At 42.3% G+C, this 25765-nt stretch overlaps 1 protein-coding gene across 1 annotated transcript in view; it reads left to right on the top strand.

Annotated features, from left to right (window-relative positions):
• The window catches only part of KMT2E (lysine methyltransferase 2E (inactive)), a gene marked incomplete in the record, with an annotated part of 3388239 nt that overhangs the window by 892958 nt on the left and 2469516 nt on the right, over positions 1-25765 (top strand). The window contains 1 exon segment of the mRNA XM_044088526.1: positions 11261-11341. Within this exon segment, the coding sequence (XP_043944461.1) occupies positions 11261-11341 (81 nt within the window).

Genomic DNA, 25765 nt, shown 5'->3' with positions numbered 1-25765 from the left:
TAAGCTGGGGTTAGCTTACAAACGAGATCTGAGATAACTCTCGCCTAGCATTGTGGGATATAAGGGGAGCCTCGAGCCGGTGGAACCAACTCTCGAGCTTTTAGAGTGGCCGAGTCGGAGCCGAGGTCGGCTCCGAACCCATCCAGCAAGAAGAAGGCGAGAAGAAGACAACTAACATGGAACGTTATGGTAAGAACATAACTTCTATTTTTATACCCTTGACGACCTGACGTCATGGAAGAGGAGACAGCAACCGACGCAGGACCCAAGACTTTGGAATTCAGGCCGACTGAGGGCAACCTGCCAGCAGATTACCCCAATGTAATGCCTGCAACAGTGAATACACTCTAAAATCTACATTTATGCTAAGTGTACACAACTGTACTTTTCCTTAGAGGACTGGCTCATCACCACTCCCACCATACATCTCTTAGAAAAATCAAGAGTGTGTGTTCTTCAGACTTGTGCCTACCTCGGAATTGCAATAAACCACGAAAAATCTCATCTGATCCCAACACAAAATTTGGAATTTATAGAGGCAAATTTGAACACAAACAATTGCATAGCCTCTCTTCCCTTTCCCCATCTAGAAAAGATCAAATTTCAAGTCAGTAAAATTGTCATCAGCAAGACTGTAGTTGCACATCTAATTCAGCAGGCTCTAAGTTCCATGGCACCGGCCATTACATTGGTAAGTCTAGCAAGATTCCACATGAGAATCCTACAATGCCTTCTTGCATCCCAATGGTCCATTCTTCAGCTAGTGTTGCATCATAATTTTGTGACCAACTGTTGCAAATGAGACCTATCCTTGTGGATTCTCTCCACAGACATTCAGGCCAGATGGACTTTCTTACCACCTCAGCCCCAGGTCATAGTGACCACAGACGCCTCCCAGATCGGATGGGGGCATTATCTGGGCAAGACAGTCCAAGGCACTTGGTCACTTAGAGGCCAGCTTGCATGTCCGTGTCCTAGAGATGAGGGCAGTGCTGTTAGTGTTGCAGGCCTTTAAAGCTGTTTTTCCTCTCAAAGAAAATTGCCATTCAGACGGACATGTTATTAGTCTGGTACATCAAAAGACGGGGAGGCCGAAGTCTTATCCCCTTTGTTGAGAAGCATTCAGAGTTTGGGAGTGGGAAATATCTTCCAACAACTTTCTGATAGCAGTGCACATCCCGGGTTATCCAGTGTGATAGCGGACAAGTTGAGCAGATGTATCCTCATGCCCTGTTGGGCTCCTAGTAATAATATAGACTTTTTCCCAGCCACAATCACAAAAGTTTTTTTTTTTAATTTTTTACCTTACTTTTTAAACAAGGAACGTTTGCCTATGCGGTTAGTACACCTCATTCATGTGTCATAGACTTTAAGTCGTTTTTGAAAGGAACACTGATAAAGCCTCCACATAGACCCATATGTTCTGTGGGATCTCAGATGTTCTTCATCTCACATTACTGCAGTCCTAACACTTGGGTAGTCCGCTGTCCCTCGGTCGGCCCGAATATCAGAGTCTAAGGCTGACGTCGGTCAAGGCGCATTTGACTGACATCAGAACGTCAGGGTACAAATGCGCATGACCGACGTCATATCCTCAGTCTTTTTTGCCGCATGGTCCGATGCAGAAGCAGTGTTGCAAGTGCCGTTCGGCGTTCTGAAATATTTCGAATTCGGAGTTTCAGACCGAAGTCAGAGTTGGTTAAGTACCCCGTTGGGGAATATTTTGTTTTTTTCTTGCCTCAGTGGTTTACCGGATGTCAGAAAAAGTGAATAACTGTATTTCTTGTGGGAAACGGATACCGCATAGGGATTACCATAATTTCTGTATACCTTGTTTAGGACCTGAGCACGACGTTGTTGGGTGTCGCTTTTGTGCTAGGTTCAATAAACGCACTATAAAGCGAAGGTTGGATTGTGCCAGGTTGGTCTTTGGCAAGCGGTGCAATTACAATATGCCGTCGGATGCTCCGACGCCGGCTTCCTCTAAGAAGCGCAAGGACAAGGCAGTTAAGCCTAGGTTAGAGGAGTCGTCCGAACCGGACGCCGGTTCTTTAGAGCGCCAGTGGAACCGGTGGTTCCGACGGAGGCCTCTCTGGAGTCCCAGGATGAGACTTTGATTTTACAGGATGTGGCCTCCCAGGAGGCAGGTCAGGCTGTAGGGGCTTCTCAGATAACTGTACTGCCCTCCCTTCCTAAGGTGTCTAGGCCCTCTCTTTCTGCTTCCAAGGCTTCTCCTAGAGGCAGGTCTAGTTTTGCTTCTGTGGGTGTCCCTCCTAGTTCTTCAGGTTCTGTGCCCAAGAAGCACATTCTTAAAATCGCAGAAGATTTAATTACTTTAATTAGAGGCTCTATGCCCCCTCCTGATAAGAGTCCTAGGATGGAACCTGTGTTGGGGATTATGAGCAGGCTTCGATGTGTCTGAGTCTTCGCTGAAGACTTGCAGGAGTATTCTCATTATTCTGATTCTGATGTGGATGATTCTACTCCTCCTGCTTCTCCTCCTGAGGATTTTTCTTTACAGAGACCCTTCACTCCATGAGAGAGCATTTTAAATGGGAAGGTCAGGATTTCTCTGATTCCAGGAAAAGGCTTAGGGAATTTTTGTTTTTACCCCAGCATAGGCCTTTAGCTATACCTCCTGTTCTGAATGTGGTGGAAGATGTGTTTGCAGAGGCTTCTCTTAATCCTGATTCTTTGCCTCCTGCTCCTGTTAAACCAGATAGGTATTACAGGGTGCCTGAAGCTCATAAGTATCTTTTTAAGAGTCCTAGGGCAGACCCAGAAACTGTTAGCCGGGGGCCTAAGGGTGTTAAGGCTTCTGTTGTCAAGAATCCGGTTCCTGCAGATAAAGAGGCCAGGGCCTTGGATAGATGGGGAAAGAAAGTTTATACTTCTTCCACTCTAGCCATGTGAGCTTTGAATTGCCAGTTTCACATGTTGAAATATCAAAATGATCTCCTTTCACAGTTGAAATCTAAGGTTGATGCTCTGGCGGAAGGTATTGATTGTAAAGAGTTACAAGATTTAGTGCATGTTTCTGAACAGGTGGGTAAGCATTCTTTGCAATGTGGTTTTGATGCTGTACAGGCCTCGTCTAGGGTGGCTGCCACTGGGTCAGTTCTTCGCAGGCATGCCTGGCTGAGGGATCAAAATTTATCTGACCATGTTAAAACTAGGATTTTGGATGCCCCTTTGCAATCTGATGTCTTGTTTGGTTCTCCTGTTGAGGCAGTTTTAAAGAAAATGGAAGACAAGGCTAAGTCTATGCAGACTGTTAAAGATTTTCTGCAGGTTCAGCCTCCAAAGTTTAGTAGAAATTGGCCTACTAAAGGGTGGACGTATCCTTCTTATGATTCCCAGTCTAGGGGTAGATCTAGACGTGGCAGGGGCAGAGGTCAGGGCTCTTTCAGGCCTAGAACAGGGAGTTCTCCTGCACAGTCTTCGGGTGAGGGCAGGGGTCAGTCCTTTCGTAAACAGACCCAATGACCTACCTTTTCAGCTGCCAGAACTTTCTCGCCTGGCAGCACCTTTGGGAGGAAGGTTGGCACTTTTCAAAGAAAATTGGAGTTTGATTACCCAAGACAGATGGGTACTGGATATCATACATCACGGTTACAGGTTTTATTTCCATACCTTGCCTCCTTTCAAAGGCATGCCAGACATTCCTCCTCAACAAAGAATAGAGGCTCACAAGCAAATTTCTCTGCTACTCCAAATAGGGGCCATACAGCCGGTTCCTATGCCAGAAAGGGGCCTAGGATTTTATTCTCGCCTGTTCCTAGTACCAAAGAAGGGGAACACGTGGAGACCAATTTTGGATTTATCTATCCTCAACACTTATCTGGACATTCCCAAGTTCAAAATGTTGACGTTGCAGCAGCTTTTACCTCTGCTGGGCAAAGATCATTGGATGGTAACTTTGGATCTCAAGGAGGCTTACCTTCATGTTCCTATCAGACTAAGTTGCAGGAAGTATCTGCGTTTCGAGCTGGGACTTCTCACTATCAGTTCTCTGCATTGCCCTTTGGCTTATCTACTGCCCAGAGTGTTCACGAAAGTTCTGGCTCCAGTGATAGCTTTCTTCAGGCTAAAAGGAATACAGATCTATCCTTATTTGGACGACTGCCTGATTCTGGCTCAAGGAAGGGAAGAGCTTCTTCATCATTTGGAATATGTGATAGCAGTGCTAAGATGCCTGGGGTATTCTGTGAACGAAATAAAGTCCAGTCTAGTACCCTCTCAGGACATGTGCTTTCTGGGTGTGAGACTGAATACAGCATCCCAGATGGCCTTTTTAACCCCGGACAAACAAAAGAGTCTATCCCTTTACTTCCATCAACTATCTCATCAGTCCGGGCTGACTGCAAGGACAGTCCTTCAAGCCTTAGGGTTCATGGCATCTTGTATTCTGGTGCTTCCCAATGCCAAACTGCATATGAGGAAGCTACAATGGTATCTCAAAAATGTATGGACACAGCACTGTCAGGATCTGGACACTGTCATTCAAATAATACCTTGCATTCAAAAGGAATTTTTGTGGTGGGCTCAGGAATGTCACCTAAACAAGGGACTCTCTGTGACCCGGGCAGAGGCAAGTCAGATTTTAACGACAGATGCCTCAGACAAAGCTTGGGGAGCTCATCTAAATGGAAAGTGGATACAAGACAAGTGGCCTGCCAGACTACAACATCTACATATCAACATGAAGGAGATGTTAGCAGTCCAGTTTGCATTAATAGCTTTCAAGGATTTACTTCTTCCAGGGCAGGTGTTGATTCTAACAGACAACACAACTGTCATGTGGTACATCAACAAGCAAGGGGGAACACATTCTTATCCTCTATGCAGGCAAGCAATGATTTTGTGGGAGACTGCTCTCAGTTTACAACTAAGTCTTCAGGCAGGGTTTCTGCCGGGAGCACAGAACTCCTTAGCAGATGTGTTAAGCAGACAAATCATGGATCCCCACGAGTGGAAACTGGATCTTCATGTATTTCAGAAATTGACAGTGTCCTGGGGAACTCCAGACATAGATCTGTTCGCTTCTCCACTAAACCACCAGCTGCCAAAGTTTTGCACAAAGGTTTCATCCCACAGCTTGGAAAGTGGATGCTCTTTCTTTCAGTTGGAAAAATCTTCATGTGTATGCCTTTCCACCTCTGCCTCTCCTCCCAAAGGTACTTCTGAAGGTCAGACAGGACAAGCCAAGGATGATTTTGATAGCTCCAGATTGGCCTCGACAGCACTGGTACCCATTACTGAGAAGTCTAGTACGGAAGCCTCCATGGCCTTTGCCTTTGATTACACATCTGTTGTCCCAGGAGGACAGTCATTTGCTCAATGTCAAACTTCACTCTCTTCACCTAACAGCATGGCATATTCTGTTTTAACCCATAGAGGGTCTCAACTTCCACAACAAGTTTTGAATGTGATTTTGGAAGCTAGAAGGCCTAGTACAAGGAAAGTGTACGCAGATAAATGGAAGAGATTTTTATTTTGGAGTGCAGCTAAGGATTTGGATGTTTCTGAGCCTGATTTAAGTGTGGCTCTTCAATATCTTACTGAGTTATTGGACAAAGGTTTGTCCTTCTCTTCTATTAAGATTCATGCTGCAGCAATTTCAGCTCACTACGATTGTGACCCACCATTGTTTTCTCATCCTTTGTTCAAGCAATTTCTTAGAGGGGCAAAGAATATAAGACCCCCACGAAGGGCTCCTACTCCTGCTTGGGATCTCAATTTTGTGTTGGAGAAACTCACTCTACAACCTTTTGAGCCTGCAGCTACTGCTGAGTTGAAATATTTGTCATGGAAGACTGCTTTTTTGTTGGCCATTACCTCTGCAAGAAGGGTTTCTGAATTGCAGGCCCTTATGGCAGTTGAGCCTTTCTTAATTTTTTATAAGGACAGGGTATCTTTACGTACTAATCCTTCCTTTATGCCTAAAGTGGTTTCTAGTGTGGCTTTAAACCAAGCTATTCATTTGCCTACTTTTTATGCAAATCCCCAAAATAAAGGGGAAAAGATTTTGCACACTTTAGATGTACACAGGCAGTTGCGATATTATTTGGACAGAACTAAAGGGTTCAGACAATCTCAGCAATTATTAGTTTCTTTTGCTTTGTGCTCTCAGGGCAAGCCCGTGTCAAAACAAACTATTTCTAAGTGGATTGGATTTTGCATTGCTTTCTGTTATTCCCATCATGGCAAAGAGATTCCAGCTGGGATTAGGCCTCATTCCACTAGGGCTACTGCCACTTCAACAGCTTTTTGAGGGGTGGCAACTAAGGATATTTTGGAGGCAGCCACTTGGAGTTCAGTGCATACCTTTTCTAGGCATTACCACCTTCCACTGTACTCTAAATCCAGGGCTGGTTTTGCCACTGCTGTGTTGCAGGGCATTTTGGCAGCTCCTGCTTCTATATGATTTGGCCATCCTCCCTTACCTCTGCTTTGGGATTCTACCCAAGTGTTAGGACTGCAGCAATGTGAGATGAAGAACATAGTACAGTTTTGTACCTACCATAAATGTAGATGTTCGAAGATCCACATTGCTGCAGTCCAATCCTCCCTCCTTCCCCTCTGTAGTGTGAGGTGGTTGTGTGGGTTGAGTTATCCATGTGAGGTATATTGTGTATATTGTATATATGTTGTATATATTGTACATATTTTTGGTATTAGGCTGGTTGGTTGTTTAGTTGTTGTCTTTGGGTTTGGACCTTTCTTTTTAGGGTCTTCTGACATCTGGGGCAAGAAAAGACTGAGGATATGACGTCGGTCATGCGCATTTGTACCCTGACGTTCTGATGTCAGTCAAATGCGCCTTGACCGACGTCAGCCTTATACTCTGATATTCGGGCCGACCGAGGGACAGCGGACTACCCAAGTGTTAGGACTGCAGCAATGTGGATCTTCGAACATCTACATTTATGGTAGGTACAAAACTGTACTTTTGGTTCTCCAGACTTTGATATATTCCCCCTTTGAGCCTGCATCCACTTGTGAATTAAAGTGCTTGTCTTGGAAAAAATAGCTTTGTTAATAGCTGTTACTTCTGCTAGAAGAATTTCAGAGATTCAGGCATTGTCTTGTAAACCACCGTATTTTATTTTCCACCCAGATCGGGTCTCATTAAGAACCAATCCTTTTCTGAAAAAAAATACGAAACAGCACTAACAAACTGATTAAAAAATGGCAACGCAATAGCAATCCAGCGATATACGAGTGCAGTAAGTGTAATACAATCCAGTAATATGCCAATGCAGTTGAAATAAATCCAAGTGAAATAAGGAATCCAAGTTTATTGAATAGTAGGTAAGCACTTTCGGCTGTGACACCAGCCTTCATCAGACAACCATTATAGTGAAAAAAACTTCTTGTATGGTAGTCTGTGTTCACTAATTACAATCAATTATCCAATTGATTACTCAATGGTAAACAGTTGCATTAAATATAAAATAATTATTAATTAGTTCTAAGTATACATATTTAATTATTATTTAAAGTATATCTTTACATATGCCATAATAAATAATGCCTATATAAAAACCTTATTAAAATATTGTTATAAAACAAACTCTATACATAATTTCCATAGGACAATGCTCTTTTATAGACCTTGAGTTTTAAAATGCTTGCAACAGAAATTGAGTCATTTAGACCCAGAAATTGTGTGGCATTTAAAAGAACCTGCCACCAATATTCTTTAGATTCTAAAATCACTTTCCATGGATCTTTTCTTGGAGATGGTCGTACCTGTTCTAATACTATAAACTTAAATTTATGTGTAGAATTTTGTACTCTACAGTATAGAGTACAAGTGCATCTAAAGATCTTTTCACGTGTATACCTCAGGATGTAGGGTTGGAATGGTTTATTGATTTTTTTCACAGAAATAATGGTCATCCCCCAGGATGACATTAACACTTTATCACGTTTGTTGGAATTAGTTTTAACTAATAATTATTTATGCCATGATGGTCACTATTTTAAGCAAATAAAAGGGGTTAGCAATGGGCTCCCCAGTAGGCACGCTGTATGCCAATGCAGTTATGGCCATGTGGGAACATAATTCTCTTCCAGTCGCATTTTATGGAATATGTTAACATGTATTGCCGTTTTTTTTGGATGATCTGTTTTTTTTATTTGGAATGGTCCCATAGAAATCATAGACAAGTTTGTGCAATGCATTAATAATTCAACTGATTTTTTAAAGTTTACCTATAAAGTTGGAAGGTTTGGATATTTTGTTGACAAAAAATTCAACACAAGGTTGTTTAAAGGCCAACATATATAGGAAGAAAACTTATTCCAGTAAGTTTTTGCATTTCACTAATAATCATCCAAATCATGTTAAGAAAGCAGTTATCAAGGGACAAATGATCCGTGCAGCACGAATGGTAACGGAAGTAGATGATTTTATGGAAGAATGTCGATATATCAGTGATATGTTTTTAAACGGGGACTATCCCAAACAATTTGTGAATAGCATTCTCTTTGAAGTAGTACACAAGAGAAACACAGGGTTTTATCAGCCCTTATTGGCAAATACCAGTATAATTGTTGCAGATCCACAAGAAGGGGAAACATCCTCCAACATGGAACGATCAAACACACAGTCTAACACAAACAGGTATGGCAATGTAGGTTTTATAACCACATATACCAAGGATTCTGTAGATGTTATAAATCTCATGAGGAAAAATTGGACATTCATTATGAGAGACACCGAATTAGTAAAAGTTTTAGGTGTACAACCCTCAATTTACTTATAAGAGGGACCGTAACTTAAAAGACTGTTGTAATGCATATTCCAATGTAGCAGAGAAAACCAAAGTAACCATGAGAAAATGTAACGTGCACATATTGTGCTTATATACTAGAAGTGGACCATTTGTCAGTTATGGGTATAGAGATTAATGTTACAGGCAAATACAATTGCAACACAATGGGTGTTGTCTATGCAGCAGTATGCTCACACTGTTCAGCCTTTTATATAGGCAAAGCAGAACGAAAACTAAAACCGTGCATTTATGAGCCTATTTATGAAATTAATAAAGGCATACCAATGCATTATATAGACATTTGGAACAAAATTCTACACATAAATGTAAGTTTATAGTTTTAGAACAGGTGCGACCATCTGCAAGAAAAGGTCCATGGAAAGTGATTTTAGAATCCAAAGAATATTGGTGGCAGGTTCTTTTAAATGCCACACAATTTCTGGGTCTAAATGACTCAATTTCTATTGCAAGCATTTTAAAACTCAAGGTCTATAACAGAGTATTGTCCTTTGGAAATTATGTATAGAGTTTGTTTTATAACAATATTTTAATATGGTTTTTATATAGGCATTATTTATTATGACATATGTAAAGATATATTTTAAATAATTAAATATGTATACTTATAACTAATAATTATTATTTTATATTTAATGCAACTGTTTACCATTGAGTAATCAATTGGATAATTGATTGTAATTAGTGAATACAGATTACTATATAAGAAGTTTTTTTCACTATAATGGTTGTCTGATGAAGGCTGGTGTCACAGCCGAAAGTGCTTACCTACTATTCAATAAACTTGGATTCCTTATTTCACTTGGAATTATTTCAACTGCATTGGCATATTACTGGATTTTATTACACTCCTTGCATTATTCAGCCAATCCTTTTCTACCCAAGGATGTTTTGAAGTCAAATATTAATCAGACTAAATTTACCATTTTTCTTTCCAAAAATTTCAAACAAAGGTGAATACTGTCTGCATTTTTCGGTGTCCATGGGCAGTTAAATTTCTACCTTTATAGAAAAAAGTCTATCAGAAAATCTGACCAACTGTTTATTGCCTTTTCTAGTGCTAGACTGGATAGACCGGTATCTAAAGTTGGCCTTTCTAGAGGGTTGAAAGACTTCATATAAGACTTGTATCATATAAGAATGTTAAGTTATCTGGATAGGTTAAGAGCTGTAGCCACATCAACAGTTTTTCACTCTAGAACTTCTTTGGCTGATATTTGCGCAGCAGAAACTTGGGCTACCTTTATTACTCATTACAAATTTGGATATAGCCTCCAGGGGAAGAGCGTCCTTTGACTGTATGATGCTTAGGAATATTCTTCCATAAGTCCACTCAAGGTAAAAAGTAGCTGGAGACTGCCACAGGTCAAGGAATAAATGAAGATTGACAACATCAGATAAATATGTTATGTACTCACCATAACGTTCCATCTGTGTTGTCGATCTTCATTTATCCTTGACGCTCCTCCCTTCAACCCCCATCCCTTCTATGTTGTTGTATCTTTCAACTTTTCCCGGTTAGGGGTTGCCACAGCGGAACTCCGGTCTGCTAATGATTGGCAGTAGATTTTTACATACCGAGTTGCCAGCCCCTGACGCACAACCTTCAACGAAGGTACGCCCATTCACACGTCTCCACACAAGACGCTTTAGCTGAGAATCGAAAAGGATAAGGTCTTACTGTGAGGCGACAACGCTACCGCAGCACCACCACTGCAGAATAACCCCCATCCCTTCTATCTCTTGATGAAACGAGCCGTGTCCTTATTCACTATTTTTGTAGTCTTCCTATACCAGATGTGGTCTCCACAAAAGTATATTGGGGATACATACATGCCTTAGCCTGTCAGTCAGCAAACACAATCAGAGGTAAATGGGAGGGGAGCATTATGGGTAGTGAGAAAAGCTCAAGAGTTTTTGGTCCTCGCTGGCTATAGTACGGCTGAGTCAGTTCCGATTTCATAACCGAATCCACAGGTCAAGGATAAATGAAGATAGACAAGACAGATGGAACATTATGGTGAGTACATAAATTTTCTTGTTAAATTGTACACTGTGCCTAATTACAGTTGTAATAAGCTAGTATTCTCAGATTAAGAAATTAGCAGAAATAATGATGATTTGGACGCATTTTATTGGTGCATGCGTAAGGTGACCTTTTAACTTATCCTGGTTATAGACTGTTATTTGAATGTGTCACCTTGTTTTTACTACTCCGTTACCAACATGCTGACTTGGGGTGAATTGTTTGTATATGGTATCATTTGTATCAGTTACATGCTTGTTAGAACCAAGTGTCTGTACTGTTTTAGAGCTCTTCTGAGTGTGCTTTTCTTTAGTTCAGTTTCAGTGGCATAAGTCATAAAAACACTCTTGCACAACATTTTGTTTCAAAGTGTAATGCTGTACACATGAATGTAACCTCTTAATGTAATGCTGAACATTGTTTGTGTTTTCAGTGTGTGGCAGCATATAGACTGCATGGGGATCGACAGGAAGCACATTCCAGATACTTACTTGTGTGAACACTGCCAACCCAGGTGAGAATGTTTTACAAGTCATACCTCTGTGCATGTTTAACTTGCAGAAGTTTTTAGGTCCTTCACGTGCATTTGATTGAGATGCTGCCCTTTTTTGCACTGCCTTCTGACTTTAGTCAAAAAAAACAGAGTTCTTTCAAATAAAGGTCTATTGGCTTCAAGAGTCATTTTTAGCCATGACAAATAATTTGCCTACGAAGACACTAAGCACATGTATTTGCCAGTGACCAATAACACCACTCCTTGTTGGTGCTCGTCTTTGTTTCTGCTCTGAGTTTTCACTGGAAGTATTTGTGTAAGATTACAATTTTTTGTATACGAAATGTTTATTGGTATTTCTTTGTTGTTCAGAGCATATGTGGGTTACAGCTGTCTTATTTTTACAGGGACTGTATATTTAAATTGAAGTTAAAGAACTGTCTGCAGATCTAAGTTAAATATCGAGATGTGCGTCTCTGAATTTTAAATTTGAGCATCGTGTGTGCTTTGTGTCTGCAGAGCATCAAAATGTACTGGCTTAAAAGGAGGCTGGTAGTTTTGACTGTAAGGTTTGATTTTTTTTTAGGCTTGTGTTTTACATTAAGCAATAAATACACTTGTTTGTTCATCGCTATGTACCTGTTTCTATGTTTATTTTGAAATTTGGAAGCCATGTACAAATCTGTTGATCAGCATTAGATCACAGTTGCAGTAGCCTAAACTCTTGATGTATATCATGTCTGGAATACGACGACTAGCCAGCTTTCAAAGCCTCATGGCACCCTCCACAATGCATTTGATGGTCAAGGGTTACATCAGAACCACTTAAAGCAGTTTGAGTGTCAAAAGCTTCAGGGCTTTTCTTGATTTGTGCTTCCTGTATGGGCTTTGTGGATACTTCTTCAAAGCTGGGAAATTACACTGCTGGGGAAACCTTCCACAAATACATTTTCTAAGGAAAATCTGTAATTTTATTCTGTAATTGTTTTTATGTTAAGAAATTTCGATTTTATAGACTCACAACTTGTAGGGGGAGTTCTGTTCTGTATATGCCTGTGTGTGGAAAACCGTGGAAAATCTGTTTTTCTACTTATTTCTTGCATGTTTATGCAGAATTGATGTGCTGGGATTAGGATATTGTGTTTTAGGGAACTGTCATTTCATTTTATTCTACCTCAAAACTACTTTTGCTAGGAGCTTTAATGGCTTGTTCTTTTACTTTTGAAGAACTGTGTTGGAAACTGTGTATGCTTGTGAACACATTGTTTACATCTGGAGGCTTCTTCCTCTTTTTCAGCATTATTACACCAGTCCTGCTGTTCTTCCAATGTACTTAAACAGTTGAAGCATGAGCCCTTTCTTCAGCACAGGCACAGTCAATGCCTCAGCATATGGTAAGAGACTCTGCAGTCGCCCTTGCTGGTTCCTCACTCTACTTAATGGTTTACTTGAATCCTACTGGTGTAGCCTTACTGGCCAATATGGACTGAGGATTAGATGCCTTGTCTTCGGCTGTTTCATTGTCTGAAGTGAGCATGGGAAGAGCCATCCATTTTAGGTGTGGGAGACACCCGGGGAGGCACTATCGGGGTGACAAGGGAAAGAAACCTCTTGCTCTGTGTGGTATGCATTTCTCTTTTCAGTCTTCCTCCAAGGATATCCCTAGAAAAAAATAACTAAAGGTTAGACATTTTGTCTGATCAGAATGATACTTTATATTGATCACTGCTGCAGTAGCCTTTTAACTACATGGTTTATATGCTGCAAAGGATATAACAGCTATCCAGTCTTCACAGCTGTACAGGTTATATCCTGCCAAGGTTATAACAACTGACCAGCTTCCACAACTTCGGGGAACCTTCCGTGCACCCAAATTATCAGGCAGTTCAAGCTGAGCTGGCTAAAAGGCAAGTTTGGGCACAAAGGCCTTCAGTGCTTTACTGCTGTTGAAGAGTATGCTCTGAGGTTTTTGAGGATTGACAGTTGGCTTGTGCTGTTCCTTTGCTGGGCACATAAGAGTTTATTGCAGGCATTCAGTCATGGAGAGCAGAAATCATTCCGGAGGAAAATTTCAGATGATTGTAGCATATACAAGAGAACAGGGTCTTTTCTTTTGTATGAGACTCAAACCCATGACACTGATTCAAGGGAGGGTTTGTCCTGTCTAACTCAATTAGAGGATTTTCCAGTTTTCCAGGACTAGTTCCAGAACAAATTATGTATTTTGTTTGGGAACATGTGGATGTTACCTGAAACTGAGGATATATTATGTATATGCTGCAATTGATTTACCTTATCGTATTCCCTTTCTTCCTGTCTGTCTTGTAGAGTGGCAGCCTTTCACTTTGGCAGCAGATTGTTTCGCACTATTTGTAAGTCTGGATTGAAGGATGTTATACTTCCATTATGTTTGTCCCTTAATAGACCAGTAAGAAGGTACAATGTTCCTTTTTGCAAGTACCTCACCAGACACCTGCAACAGTTGGAGAGACCACAGAGGTTTCTCACCAAGAAATTACAGGGTATGCAAAACAAGTCTTAAGAGGAAAGACCGAAGGCCTTGTCACTATATTCGGTCTCCTACAGGCTGCTAAGGGGTGACATGTGCCTGGCTTACAGGCCAGTCTGTGACCCGGCCCCAATGGAAATGCTACACATTCGTAAATCAGACTGCACATAGGTCACTCACTCCAGGGATCTTAACCTAGCCTCGACATGCACAGGTCATACTGGAGAAATAGATGCATCTCCCCAAAACTGCTATTTCTATGCAACAAGCTTCAAATTCACGTGAAACAGAGCCCTTCCTGGACCCTCTTCAAAAACCTAGATTGGTGGATGGGTGACAGCAGATTCACTCCTGAGTGGCACCCATGTCCCTCCTGGACAGAAGAAGTTATTAACTGCCAATAGACCCTTACCTCTGTAACTTCACTCACCTAGCCACCAACAATTGGGACAACTTGTGGTAAATATGACTAGGCTTGTTAGGGCTGATAAATTCAGAGGGGTTAATAGGCTAATGGCTCATTATTTCAGCCTTGGATGTGTTAAATACTGTCTGCAATAACCCTGACCCTCAACCCTCAGTTTACCCCCCCCCCCCCAATAAAAAAATAAAAGGCAGAGTACTTAATACCACTTCTCCATAAATCAGGTATTATGCAGGTTTTGTAAAAGAGTTTTCTTCTTCCAATCTGTTCTGTCAAGTGTTGACAGTTTGTAGGATTGCTCTGCCACATTTCCTTCAGAGAACAGGTCCTGTGCGACTGCTACAATTTCTAACCTGTTTCAGGTGCCTGAGCATGCTTTGAAAGGTATGTTTGATTGTGCAGATACTGTGTCTAGGGTCACTACTACAACTATTACTGTTTTGACAAATTATGCTTGGGAACATACTGAAATTTTTTTGGATGAGGTAAAGTCTGAGATTTTAAACTTTAATGCCGTCAAATTTTTTTGGCCCTGATACTACTCAGTTTCTCAACAATTTGATAGAGAGGAAAACTTAATTCTTGAAATTACTAAGATTTTTCAAGCCCGACATTATAAATCTTCTAATCCCTCCCTTTCTTTTCTAAAGGAAAAAAGACAGTACAGTAATTATTGCCTTGCCATCTGCTGGCAAACGGGGAGCAAAAAAAAAAGATGGCAGGAGGAGGGACAAGAAACTAGAGACCCTTTCAGAAAAAATGACAGACTATGCCTTCAGAGTGAGCATGCCATCACCCCCCACAGTCCCTACATCTGCAGGACTGTCTTGTAGAGTGGTAACCTTTCACTTTGGCAACAGATTGTTTTGGATTCTTTGTATTCCTGCACAAGTATTAGTACCAATTGACCTCTCCTTTCAGGGGGAATTCCTCCTTACCCTCAGAACCAAAAAATATTTTCCTCAGATTCTTCAACATGTGTTTACTCTAGGAGTCGTACTACCGGTGCCTCTAGACCAAAGGGAGGGAAGACTTTTACTCCACAATGTTTCTGGTTTCAGAGAACAAGCTGCAGATCTTTCCTTTCTCAACCAGTTTGTGAAAGCCCCAAAATTCAAAGTGTTAACCCTTCAAGAGTCTGTTATCTTATGAGTTTTATGATAACATTAGATTTAAAAGATGCTTATAGTGTTTTTCCTTATTTAGATGGTTTGCTGATCTTTGCAGTGTCTTTTGCCATATGTTAGGAGTCTTTAACATGCATCTCTTCTTTCCTTATCAGTCTGGGCTTCCAGGTAAATGTTCAAAAATCCTGCTCGAGTCTGTCACACAGGATTGAGCTTTTAGAGTACCTTCTAGATAAGTCTCTTCATAGACATTTCCTAACACAGAAAAATATGAATTTGTATCTGCAAACCTTTCTTTTCTTCAGTTAGTCAGACTTCAGCTAGAGATCTCTTGGGATTATAGGGTTCATTGCTACTGTTATTCTTATGATTCCTTTTGTCAGGTTGTACATGAGAAAGTCAGTGCTTTAAAAAAAAAAAAAAAAATGTAGACCCAACATTCTTATCTGGGATTCCAGATTACATAAACAGGGAGGCACCGGGTCTTACCCCCTGGACAGACTGGCTGTGATGGCTTGGGAGTTGGCTCTGCAGTATTGTATAACCTTTCAAGCATACTACAGTTGTCGGAACAAAATGTTGTGGAAGACAAGTTGAGTAGGACCAGGACAGACCCTCTAGAGTGATGATCAAAGGAAGGAGACTTCAGGAGTGGATCCATTTATTCAAAACTGACAACTTAGTAAATTCTGCATCAAGACTTCATGTAGGCAGGCCTTGAAAACAAATGCAGTTTCATTTCTATAGTCAGGAGTGTTCCTATGTACATTTCCACATTTTCCACTGATATCTGGGGTCATTCTGAGGATTTAGAAGGACTTGCCAAAAATTGTTGTGGTGACTCCCTTCTGGCACAGACAACATTGAATGTTTAGTGTTTCACTGTTGCAGTCATAACTGGTAGGGTTTCAGCTGTGGAAGCCCTTGGCCAGCCCAACTACCAGCGAATTTCTTCCTCTTCCTAGAGCCAGTGGATGCCCTGACTGACTTCAAGACGTCCAGGTATAAAGGGAGTCAGCTGCCACCATGACCTCAACTCTTTCCTTCAGAGCCCGAAGCAGAGTGCTGGTCAGTGCATCGGTTGGTCTGCACTAGAGAAAGAAAATGTTTAAAGCTAAGTACTCCACTGGGGAAATTTTCATATGTTTTTTGACTAGCATCAGGAAGCCCTCTTAGACCACATGAAGCCAAAACTGGTGGGGATTGAAAATAAAGCGTTTTGTAAGGAACTGCTTGACTTGTGAAACTCCTACTCTCAAGTAGCTAAGCACTCCTTGCACTGTGGCTGTGGTGCTCTAGAAGCATCTAGCAGGGTAGCAGCTACAGGATCCGTTATTAGAAGAAATGCCTGGCTGAGGGAGCAGTCTCTCCCCGACATGTTAACTCCAATCTTTTGATTGCTCCTTTGGACAAAGATTACCTTTCTGGTCCTAAGGCTGCAGCAGTACTTAAAAAGATGGAGGAGAAGTCCAACTCCATGCAACTGACAAGGACTTTCTTCAGTTTCAGCCATAGCTATCCTACCAAACACTGGTCTTTTTCGACATTCCAGTCCAAACCAAGACATAGGAGACCTAGAAAAGTCAGGAGTCAGAAGCACCACCAGAGACCAGGACACTGGCAAACAGATTCCAGTAGGCCTGTGGGATCCAGTCAGCAGGGTGCCAGCAGGGGGCGAGCATGACTTAATCCTAAACCTCCCTTTTTACCCCTCCTTCCCTCCCCCCCTACTAGGAGGATGGCGGTCTCGCTTAAGAAACTGAAGACTCATTGCTAGGGATCAGTTGGTACTGAAAGTCATAAAAAGAAGCTGCAAATTTTGGTTCAAACAAGCTCCAACTTGCACAGGCTTCCCAGATATTCCACCAAATCAAAAGACAGAGGCCATAAAGCAAATTCAGCTCTTGTGCACCTAAGGTTCTGTGGAACCAGTACAAACCACATCAGACAGAAAGGGATTTTACTTGAGGCTCTTTCTCATCCCAAGAAAACAACGTACATGAAGACCTATCCTGGACCTGTCAAGACTGAATACTCCCCAATGCCTTCATGGTAACCCTAGATCTAAATGAGTCATACCTCCCCGTTTCTATGGAAAAAAATTCACATGAGGTTCTAGGTTTCAGAGCAGGTGTGAAGCTTTATCAATTTTCTGCTCTGCCCTTTAGCTTGTCTGCTGCACCCAGGGTGTTCACAAAATGCCTAGCCCTAGTGATAACCTTCTGCAGGTCAAATGGCATTCAAAGTTATCCCTACCTAGATGATTGCCTCATTCAGGCAACAAATCTAGAAAAGCTCAAAGGGGGTTTGGTTTACACTCAAGAAGTCCTGGATTCCCTGGAGTTCATCCGTATCCAGAAGTTTCAGACCATCCCCACAAATGGAATTATGTTGTCCTTGTTGGACTCAACTCTTCAAAAGAGTTTTCCTTCCTCCAGTGAAGGTTACCTTTCTAACTTAATACTTGCTATATAGCCTCTTGTACCTTTATGATCCCCCTTAATAGACTCCACATGAGGAAGTCACAGTAGTACCTCAGAAATGTGTGGTGCCAGCACTCCCAATCTCTCAACTAGGGTGAAGCTTTTCCCTTGTCTCAGGCAAGAGTTTGCCTGGTGTGCCTGAGCCTGCTCCTTCAGTCATGGCCTCCCTTTCAGGATTATTCATCAGAACCAAACTTTGACCACAGGTGACTCTGACATTGCTTCGGGGCTCACTACAACAACTTACAGACACAGGACAAATGGGACTGTCAGTTCAAAACCAAACATGTCCACCAGAAGGAACTAATGGCAGTCCAAAAAGGCCTGATTGCTGTCAAAGACCAGTGAAAACCAGGCATACTCCTAGTAAAGACAGACAATGCCTTAGTTATGTGCTACATAAACAGGGGGAGGCGCTCAGTCTCAACCTTCTTTGTCATCTAGACATGGATCTTTGGAGAAACTGCAAGTTCTCTAGGTCTGCATCTCATGGCTCAGTACCTACCAGGAAAAAGAAATCAACGGGCTGATCACCTTAAGCATGTGCCTACCAGATCCTCACGAGTGACATCTGAATTGGGAAGTTTTTCTCAGCATAGCCAGAGAATGGGATGTGCCATTGATAAGATTCTTTTGTCACAAAAGAAAACTGTCACTTGGAAGAGTTTTGCTCAAGGACCAACACCAAGTCAGCTTGGAGGACAAGATGCTTTCTCATTCCCTTGGATAGGTCTATTCTTCTATGCCTTTCCTCCAAAACCTTTACTCCCCAGGGTACTGCTGAAGATGAGGGCAAATGGCCAAGGGTTGTTCTGATAGCCCCAGATTGGCCAAGACAGCCCTGGTGTCTATTGACACTGAACAAAGGCAACTTCATACACCCCAGCCTGAACACAGACTGACAACTTGGATGATATTCTGACCCCCCCCCCCCTGGAGGGGGGAACATCCCTTGTCAAAACAGGTCTTGGACATTCTTAAAGAAGCCAGGAGGCCTAATGCAAGAAAATCTTACTCTGCCAAATTGAAAAGATTTACTGTATGGTGCATTCTAATAGGACAGAACCCTGTGAGTTCAGGTTCCTCTGATCCTGTCATACTTATCAGAAGGTTTGACAAAGGACTTATTTCTCTCTTACAATTCCTGCCTCATCCATTTTAGCTTGTCTACCTTCTTGACACCCTCTTTTTTCCCACTGACTAATGAAGTGGTCCCTGAGAGGGGTTATTCACATTAGACCCCTGAGAAAACTTCCAATTCCCCATGGAAGCTCAGTTTTATTCCAGAGAAGCTTGCCTTCACCCCTTTCAAGCCAGCTGCCTCCACAGACATCAAGATGTTCTTTGTGTTTTACTGTTGCAGTCATCACCTTTGGTGCTATCCCTGCTGTGGTAGCCCACAGCTGGCCTGAATACCAGAGTTAGTGTTTTTCTGCTTTCGGCTGCTGTCACTTGGAGACTGATGTCAGGGCATCAGTGCTGTGAAGCAAGGCAGCCGACGCCATTACATCAGTTTTTACTGCCTTGGAGCCCGTAGCAGAAGCAGTTCACAAGTGTGCCGGTCGGTTGCTACCAGAGTTCAAATTACAGCTGAATACGTTTAAAGTCAAGTACCCCGTTGAGGATCCTTTTTTCTTGCACTAACCAATGTTCGAAAAAGTTGACAGTTGTCTCTCCTGTGGAAAGCAGATTCCACACCGAGACTTCCATTCATACTGAGTCACTTCTTTAGGCCCAGACCACGACATCCCCCGTTGCCGGTTCTGTGCTCTCTATAACGCGAAAACCATTCATCGTAGAGCCTCTTATTGTAGATGGGTATTTTCACCTTCCATCTTCGCATTCCAAAATGGCATCCATCAGCCAACAATCTGTAGACATACCGAAAAAACAGAGATAAAGATAGACAGACCACACAAGGCTAAGCTTTCCAATGACACTACCGCTAAGCAGGTCGTCACTTCTCCGGACTTCATTGAGGCACTTTTTGCAGCCCCTGATGCCCGATACGATATCTACGCAGGCCTGTACAGAGACCCTTTGAGTCTGGTATGCTGCAGAAATCTTCTTAGTCTTCTGATCCTTTGGTTGTCTCTGCCTCGGTTGGGTCCGGAGCCATGCCGCAAGCACCAGCTTCCAAGGAGGCCTTTCGCACTACTGATTCTAGACAAAAAAAAACGACATCTCATTCTACTACTGTTTCTCTCAGACCGATGGATACTCTTAGGCCTAGAAGCCAGGCCACTCCTAGAAAATATACCTTTAGCCACCCTCTTACTCCTGCTCTACCACCCCAAGCCCAAGTGCATAAAATGGCAGAGGATCTTCTCTCCCTTATCAGGAGTAGTCAGGCCACAACTTCTAAAGGGAAAAGACAACCTTCTCCTGAAATAATGACAGAAAAGGATTCTGAGGAATCTGATTATTCAGATTTTGAAGAGGAACAACCTCCGACTGCTTATGAGGATTCAGATGCAGAGGAATCTATCCCTTTTGCCTCCCTACCAGAAGACCTTTCCTTTGGGGAAACACTTCCCTTCCTCAGGGACATTTCCACTGGGAATCTCAGGACTTCCCGCAGTCTAAGAAAAGTTTCTAGATGTGCCCCAGCACAAACCCCTGGCCAACCCCCCATCTTTGAAGTGGTGGATGATGTTTTCCATGAGTCCAGCTTAGCCCTTGATGCCTTCCCACCTGCTCACAGTAAACCTGCCAGGTATTGGAGTACCAGATTCTCACAAATACCTGCACAGAAATCCTGTTGCAGACCCAGAGGTCATTACACAGGGACCTAAAGGAGCTAAGCCTAGTTCTGCAAAGAATCCTATTCCTTCTGACAAGAATTCCTGAGCTTTGGACAGATGGGGTAGAAAACTATACACCTCTGCAACCTTTGCTATCAGAGCACTCAACTGCCAGTTCCATATGTTAAAATACCAACAATACACTTTGGAACTGTTAAAGCAAAAGATTTCAACCTTTCCTGACTGTGCCAATTCGAAAAGAGTTAGCAGATTTACTGCACTATACTTGTCAAGTAGCCAAGCACTCATTACACTGTTAATATGACGCCCTAGAAACCTCAAGCAGGGCAGCAGTGTCATCAGGTTCTGTCATTGAGACATGCATGGTTGAAGGAACAACCTCTCCCTGATCATGTCAAGTCTAAATTAATTGATGCACCTTTGCATAAGGACCGCTTGTTTGGAGTAAAAGCAGAAGAGGTACTTAAAAAGATGGAAGACAAAGCAAAATCTATGCAAACACTGCTCCTTTCCTGCACCTAGCAGACAGGGGCAAGGTATGCCCCGCAAGGACAGACCATCCAGGGACAACAGAGAACAAAACAGTGGACCACCTCCACCCCAAAGGCAGGGAGTTCTAAGCCACCCTTCTATGGCAAAACCTCTCAGCTCCCCCTCTCCCCTCCTTTCACTCACCAAAAGCTAGGAGGAATGCTCTCCCTCTGCAAAGAAAATTTGCTTTCAGTAACAAATGACCAATGGGTCTTAAAGATCATTTTTCAGGGATACAAATTCTCTTTCGACGAACTTCCAATTCCAAGAGGGTACCTAGACTTTCCTCCAAATCAGTGGGCAGAGGCATTGAAATGAGTCCCAACTCTCATATCCCAGGGGGGCAGTAGAACCTGTTTCCCCAGATCAAGCAGGCAAAGGCTTTTATTCCAGACTATTCCTTGTGCCCAGAAAAGAGGGCACTTAGCGCCCCATCCTGGTTCTATCCATTCTGAACATCTCCATGGTGGTCCCCAAATTCAGAATGTTAACTTTGCAGCAGCTGCTGCCTATGCTGACAAAAATGCTTGGTTAGTGACCCTAGACTTAAAGGATGCCTACCTCCACATCCTGCAGGAAATTCCTGCACTTCAGAGCAGGCTCACAACACTTTCAGTTCTCTGTGCTACCCTTTGGCTGATCTACTGCTCCCAGAGTATTCACCAAGTGCTTAGCCCTGGCCATAGCGTTTTGCAGACAGAGAAACATACAGGTTTACCCTTATCTGGATGACTGCCTCATTCAGTCAGAGTGCAAAGAAAAGCTGCTCCAGGACCTCCTGTTTGTCAAAACCCTCCTAACTTCCTTAGATTTCACTATCAACGAGAAGAAATCAAAGCAAACACTCTCCAGGAATATCATTTTCTTGGGAGCACTGCTAGACTCAGCATCCCAAATGGCCTTCCTATCCCCAGAGAAGCAGAACTTCCTGCCTCTCTACTTTTCCCAGCTGCCTTCCAGAAGTCACCTCATTGTGAGGATGTTCCTGCAAGCCTTGGGGGTACAGTGGCATCTTGCATCCTTCTAATTCCTCTGGCAAGGCTTCACATGAGAAAACTTATGTGGTATGTAAAGAACCTTTGGTGTCAGCACACTCAACCTGTAGAGACCGCTATCACTCTGATCCCCTGAATAAGGGCTAAGTTTCTCTGGTGGGCAGAGGCCTGTGCCAAGAACAAGGGTCTTCCCTTCACCATCCGCCCTGCCAGGCAGACCATTACCACTGACGCCTCAGACATTGCTTGGGGTGCTCACCTAGAAGGCATGTGCACCCAAGGTCTTTGGAATGCCCAGCATCTTCCCTTACACATCAACCAGAAGAAAATGATGGTAGTACAAAAGGCTCCGACATCCTTCAAACCCCATCTCAAGCCAGGTGTTCTCCTTATCAAAACGGACAACACCACAGTAATGTGGTACATCAACATACAGGGAGAAACCCAATCTTACCCTCTCTGCAGGCTAGCCATGAACCTCTGGCTGACTGCCTCTTCCATGGGACTACACCTAGTAGCCCAGTACCTACCAGGGATCAACAACACCTTGGCAGACCACTTAAAGGGCCACTACGGGCAAACAATGAAAAAACATATATTTTTTTTATCTTGCTGTGATTTACTGCACCTCCTAAAGCTGCCTGCAGCAAAATAAGTACTCATTCCTAATTTTTTTTTTTTTTTTACTCTTGTCTGCCCTCATGGGGTCAGACATTGTGATTCCTTTGGAAAGTTAAATCTGTCTCAATGCACAGACTGTGAGAACAAATAGCCCTACCATTTGTTGTCAGACTAGACTTCCATTCACTTAGAATGGACCACCTGAAAAAAAATGCCAAGTTTGAGAGTCTGCAGCTCATGTGTCATTCACTGGTATGCACTGAGTTTAACAAATGTTCCTATTTACTACACATTCTCTGAAAGAAACTTGCAAAAGTGTCAGCAAATTACTGAGATAAATAAAACTTTTCACAAGGAGCAGTTTTGCAAGTTTCAATTCCTGGCCAAGTTACTCCTCCCATCTCCTCCCCTCCAGTGGGCTACAGTCTCACATTTCCAGTTTGGGTAGATTCAACTATTTCGTCAGCTTTGCATGACAATAGACATCAAAAAAAATCACAGCCTGGTGTGCCACTAAAACTGTTCCCTTATGTGTCTCTTCACTTCTGAATAGCATTTCCCCAGGAATAAAAAAAATAAAAAAAAAAAGCACACAGGCCAGAGTTTAGGCCAATCTATCCATTTCTTCATGTGCACAGTAAAACATTCAGTTTGTAATGCATTCTGGCTGCTGACATGGTTATCTTTACATAGTTATTCTCTTATAGCATAACCTGAACTTATGGTATTCAATGCCAAGCTTTACAACAGTTCTCAGTTTCTTAACAATGACCTCCCAAGCCTCTGATGTGACCCAGTACTTTGTCAATATACTGTAAATACATAGATTAATACAAATATTTGTGCACATGTGACACATACAAATACACATATAGCATCATTAAAACAAGATAAATGCAATATAAATCATATCAATATAGTTATGATTTCTAGTTTATGACCCTGTTTATCTATGGAAACTTCTTTTTGAATTTCTCTTCAAGCAATTGTGTATCATTTTGTTTAATTGTTTCTTAATATTCTAACCACTGTATGCTGCATCAATTGTAAAACTCTGATTTTACTCCATTTATTTTTCTGTGCTCTTTGTACAAAATAGCTGTTTGTATAATTTATTTTTATTATTTTTTATAATTGTTTACTATGCATCTGGAGCTTTTCTCCTCAAGCCTCTGCTGAAAACAGTCACCTTGTGTCCAGTCGGACTAACCTGGTAAACAAATGGAAAATAAATAAAAAATAAAATATACTAAGAAAATCAATCAATATGCCAAGAAAAATCCAAAAGTTAAGGGGAAAAAAAAACACAAGGAAGGAAAATGTTTCCTTGATGCTGTCATGAAAATCCCACTCACTTATTCAGATATTATGGACAAACATATAGTCAGGCACACTGATGTCCCACTCACCAGGCTAAACCAGGAGAAGGTTACTGCCAGCTGCCAGTATCTGCCACATAACCCACACACTCAGGTCACTCCACAAGTACAAATATGACTCTGTCATTGTCTATGTTGGTGTGAATGACCTGAGATGTACCTCCCTGGACTACATGAAAAGAGACGCAGAAGAGCTCTCTGATCTTGTAGCCCTGAGTAGCATTCTGCCATCACCCAGAATGATACTGCAGTACAAGGACAAAATGATTGACTTCAACAATTGGCTAAGTTACTGGTGCCATTCTAAGGGGATACAGTATCTGTCTGCCTGGGACGACATGGTCGACCGACCATGAGGCTTTGCCAGAGATGGCCTGCACCTGTCGCCCCTGGGATTCCGGATACTGGCTAAGGCTCTTGCCGTCACTGTAGTGCTTTTTTTAGACAAGGTTCAAATGACAGATTCACCACCGTAAAAGGAACAGGCAAGCAAAAACTGAGGGTAATGCTACTCAATGCTAGAAGTCTAAATCTCAAAATGCACTCACTCGAGGCACTCCTTAAAGTGGAGAACATCGATATCTATGCAGTGACTGAGACCTGGTTCAAGGCTCCAGAGAGCACCCCTGCACTTCCAGGCTGTAACTCATACCACACTTTTCGGCCATGTAACCTGGACCGTAACACGGCGGAGGTGTGTCCATACTCATTAAGGATATCCACACCTCCAGGCTAGTTGCTCAGCATAATGCATCCGAGGTTATCCAAGTGCAACTAATTCTGGGCAAAACTGCAATCCAGATTGTAGCTTGTTACAGATCCCCCACCATGACCCAGGATTTCCACTCCTCTTTTCTTGATATACTGGAAAGCATTAGGGTTCAATCAAACACCCTAATAATGGGCGATTTCAACTACCCCACCATAAACTGGGAAAACTACTCTCGTATCAACTCCTTCGCTCAACGCTTTCTAGAATTCATAAATTCCAATGCCCTGGATCAACTTATCCACACTCCCACCAAGGGCAACAATGTCATAGACTGAGTCATTACCAACATGAGTGACCGGTGTTCCACACCTGAAGTCAACTCCTCGTTGGTCAGATCTGACCATAAGCTAATCACCCTAGATATCCACCCCCCCCCCATTAAGGAAACCATGCTTCTTAAGACAGAAGTGGCGAACTTCTTGACACCCATGCAGATGGACAATACAGTTACAACTGCTGAATCCTACACAAATGCACTCTATAAGCACTTACACGAGTGCATGGATCGTGCTATCCCAAACAGAACCAAGAAGCTATCCTCCAAAAAAAGGAAGGCAATCTGGTGGTACCCTGCCATAAACAAACTGTACAACAGAAGGAAGAAACTGTTGCAAAAGAGAGTAAAATCCCATGAGTGGTGGAGCTCCCTGGTCAGCCTCAGTAAGAAGCTGAGATCCCTTATAAGAGCCTCCAAAGCTAGCTACGAAAACAAAATCACTACTGATTCTAAGGATAACCACAAAGCTTTCTATAGCTATGTCAAGAATCTCAATGGCAACACCCATATCTGCTCTGAGTTGCAGCACAACGGCATGAAAATTACAGAACCAACTGATATT

Source organism: Protopterus annectens, chromosome 11.part0, assembly GCF_019279795.1.
Source record: "Protopterus annectens isolate FY-2018-M chromosome 11.part0, PAN1.0, whole genome shotgun sequence".
Classification (NCBI taxonomy): domain Eukaryota; kingdom Metazoa; phylum Chordata; order Ceratodontiformes; family Protopteridae; genus Protopterus; species Protopterus annectens.
This window is presented reverse-complemented; position numbering and strand designations above follow the sequence as displayed.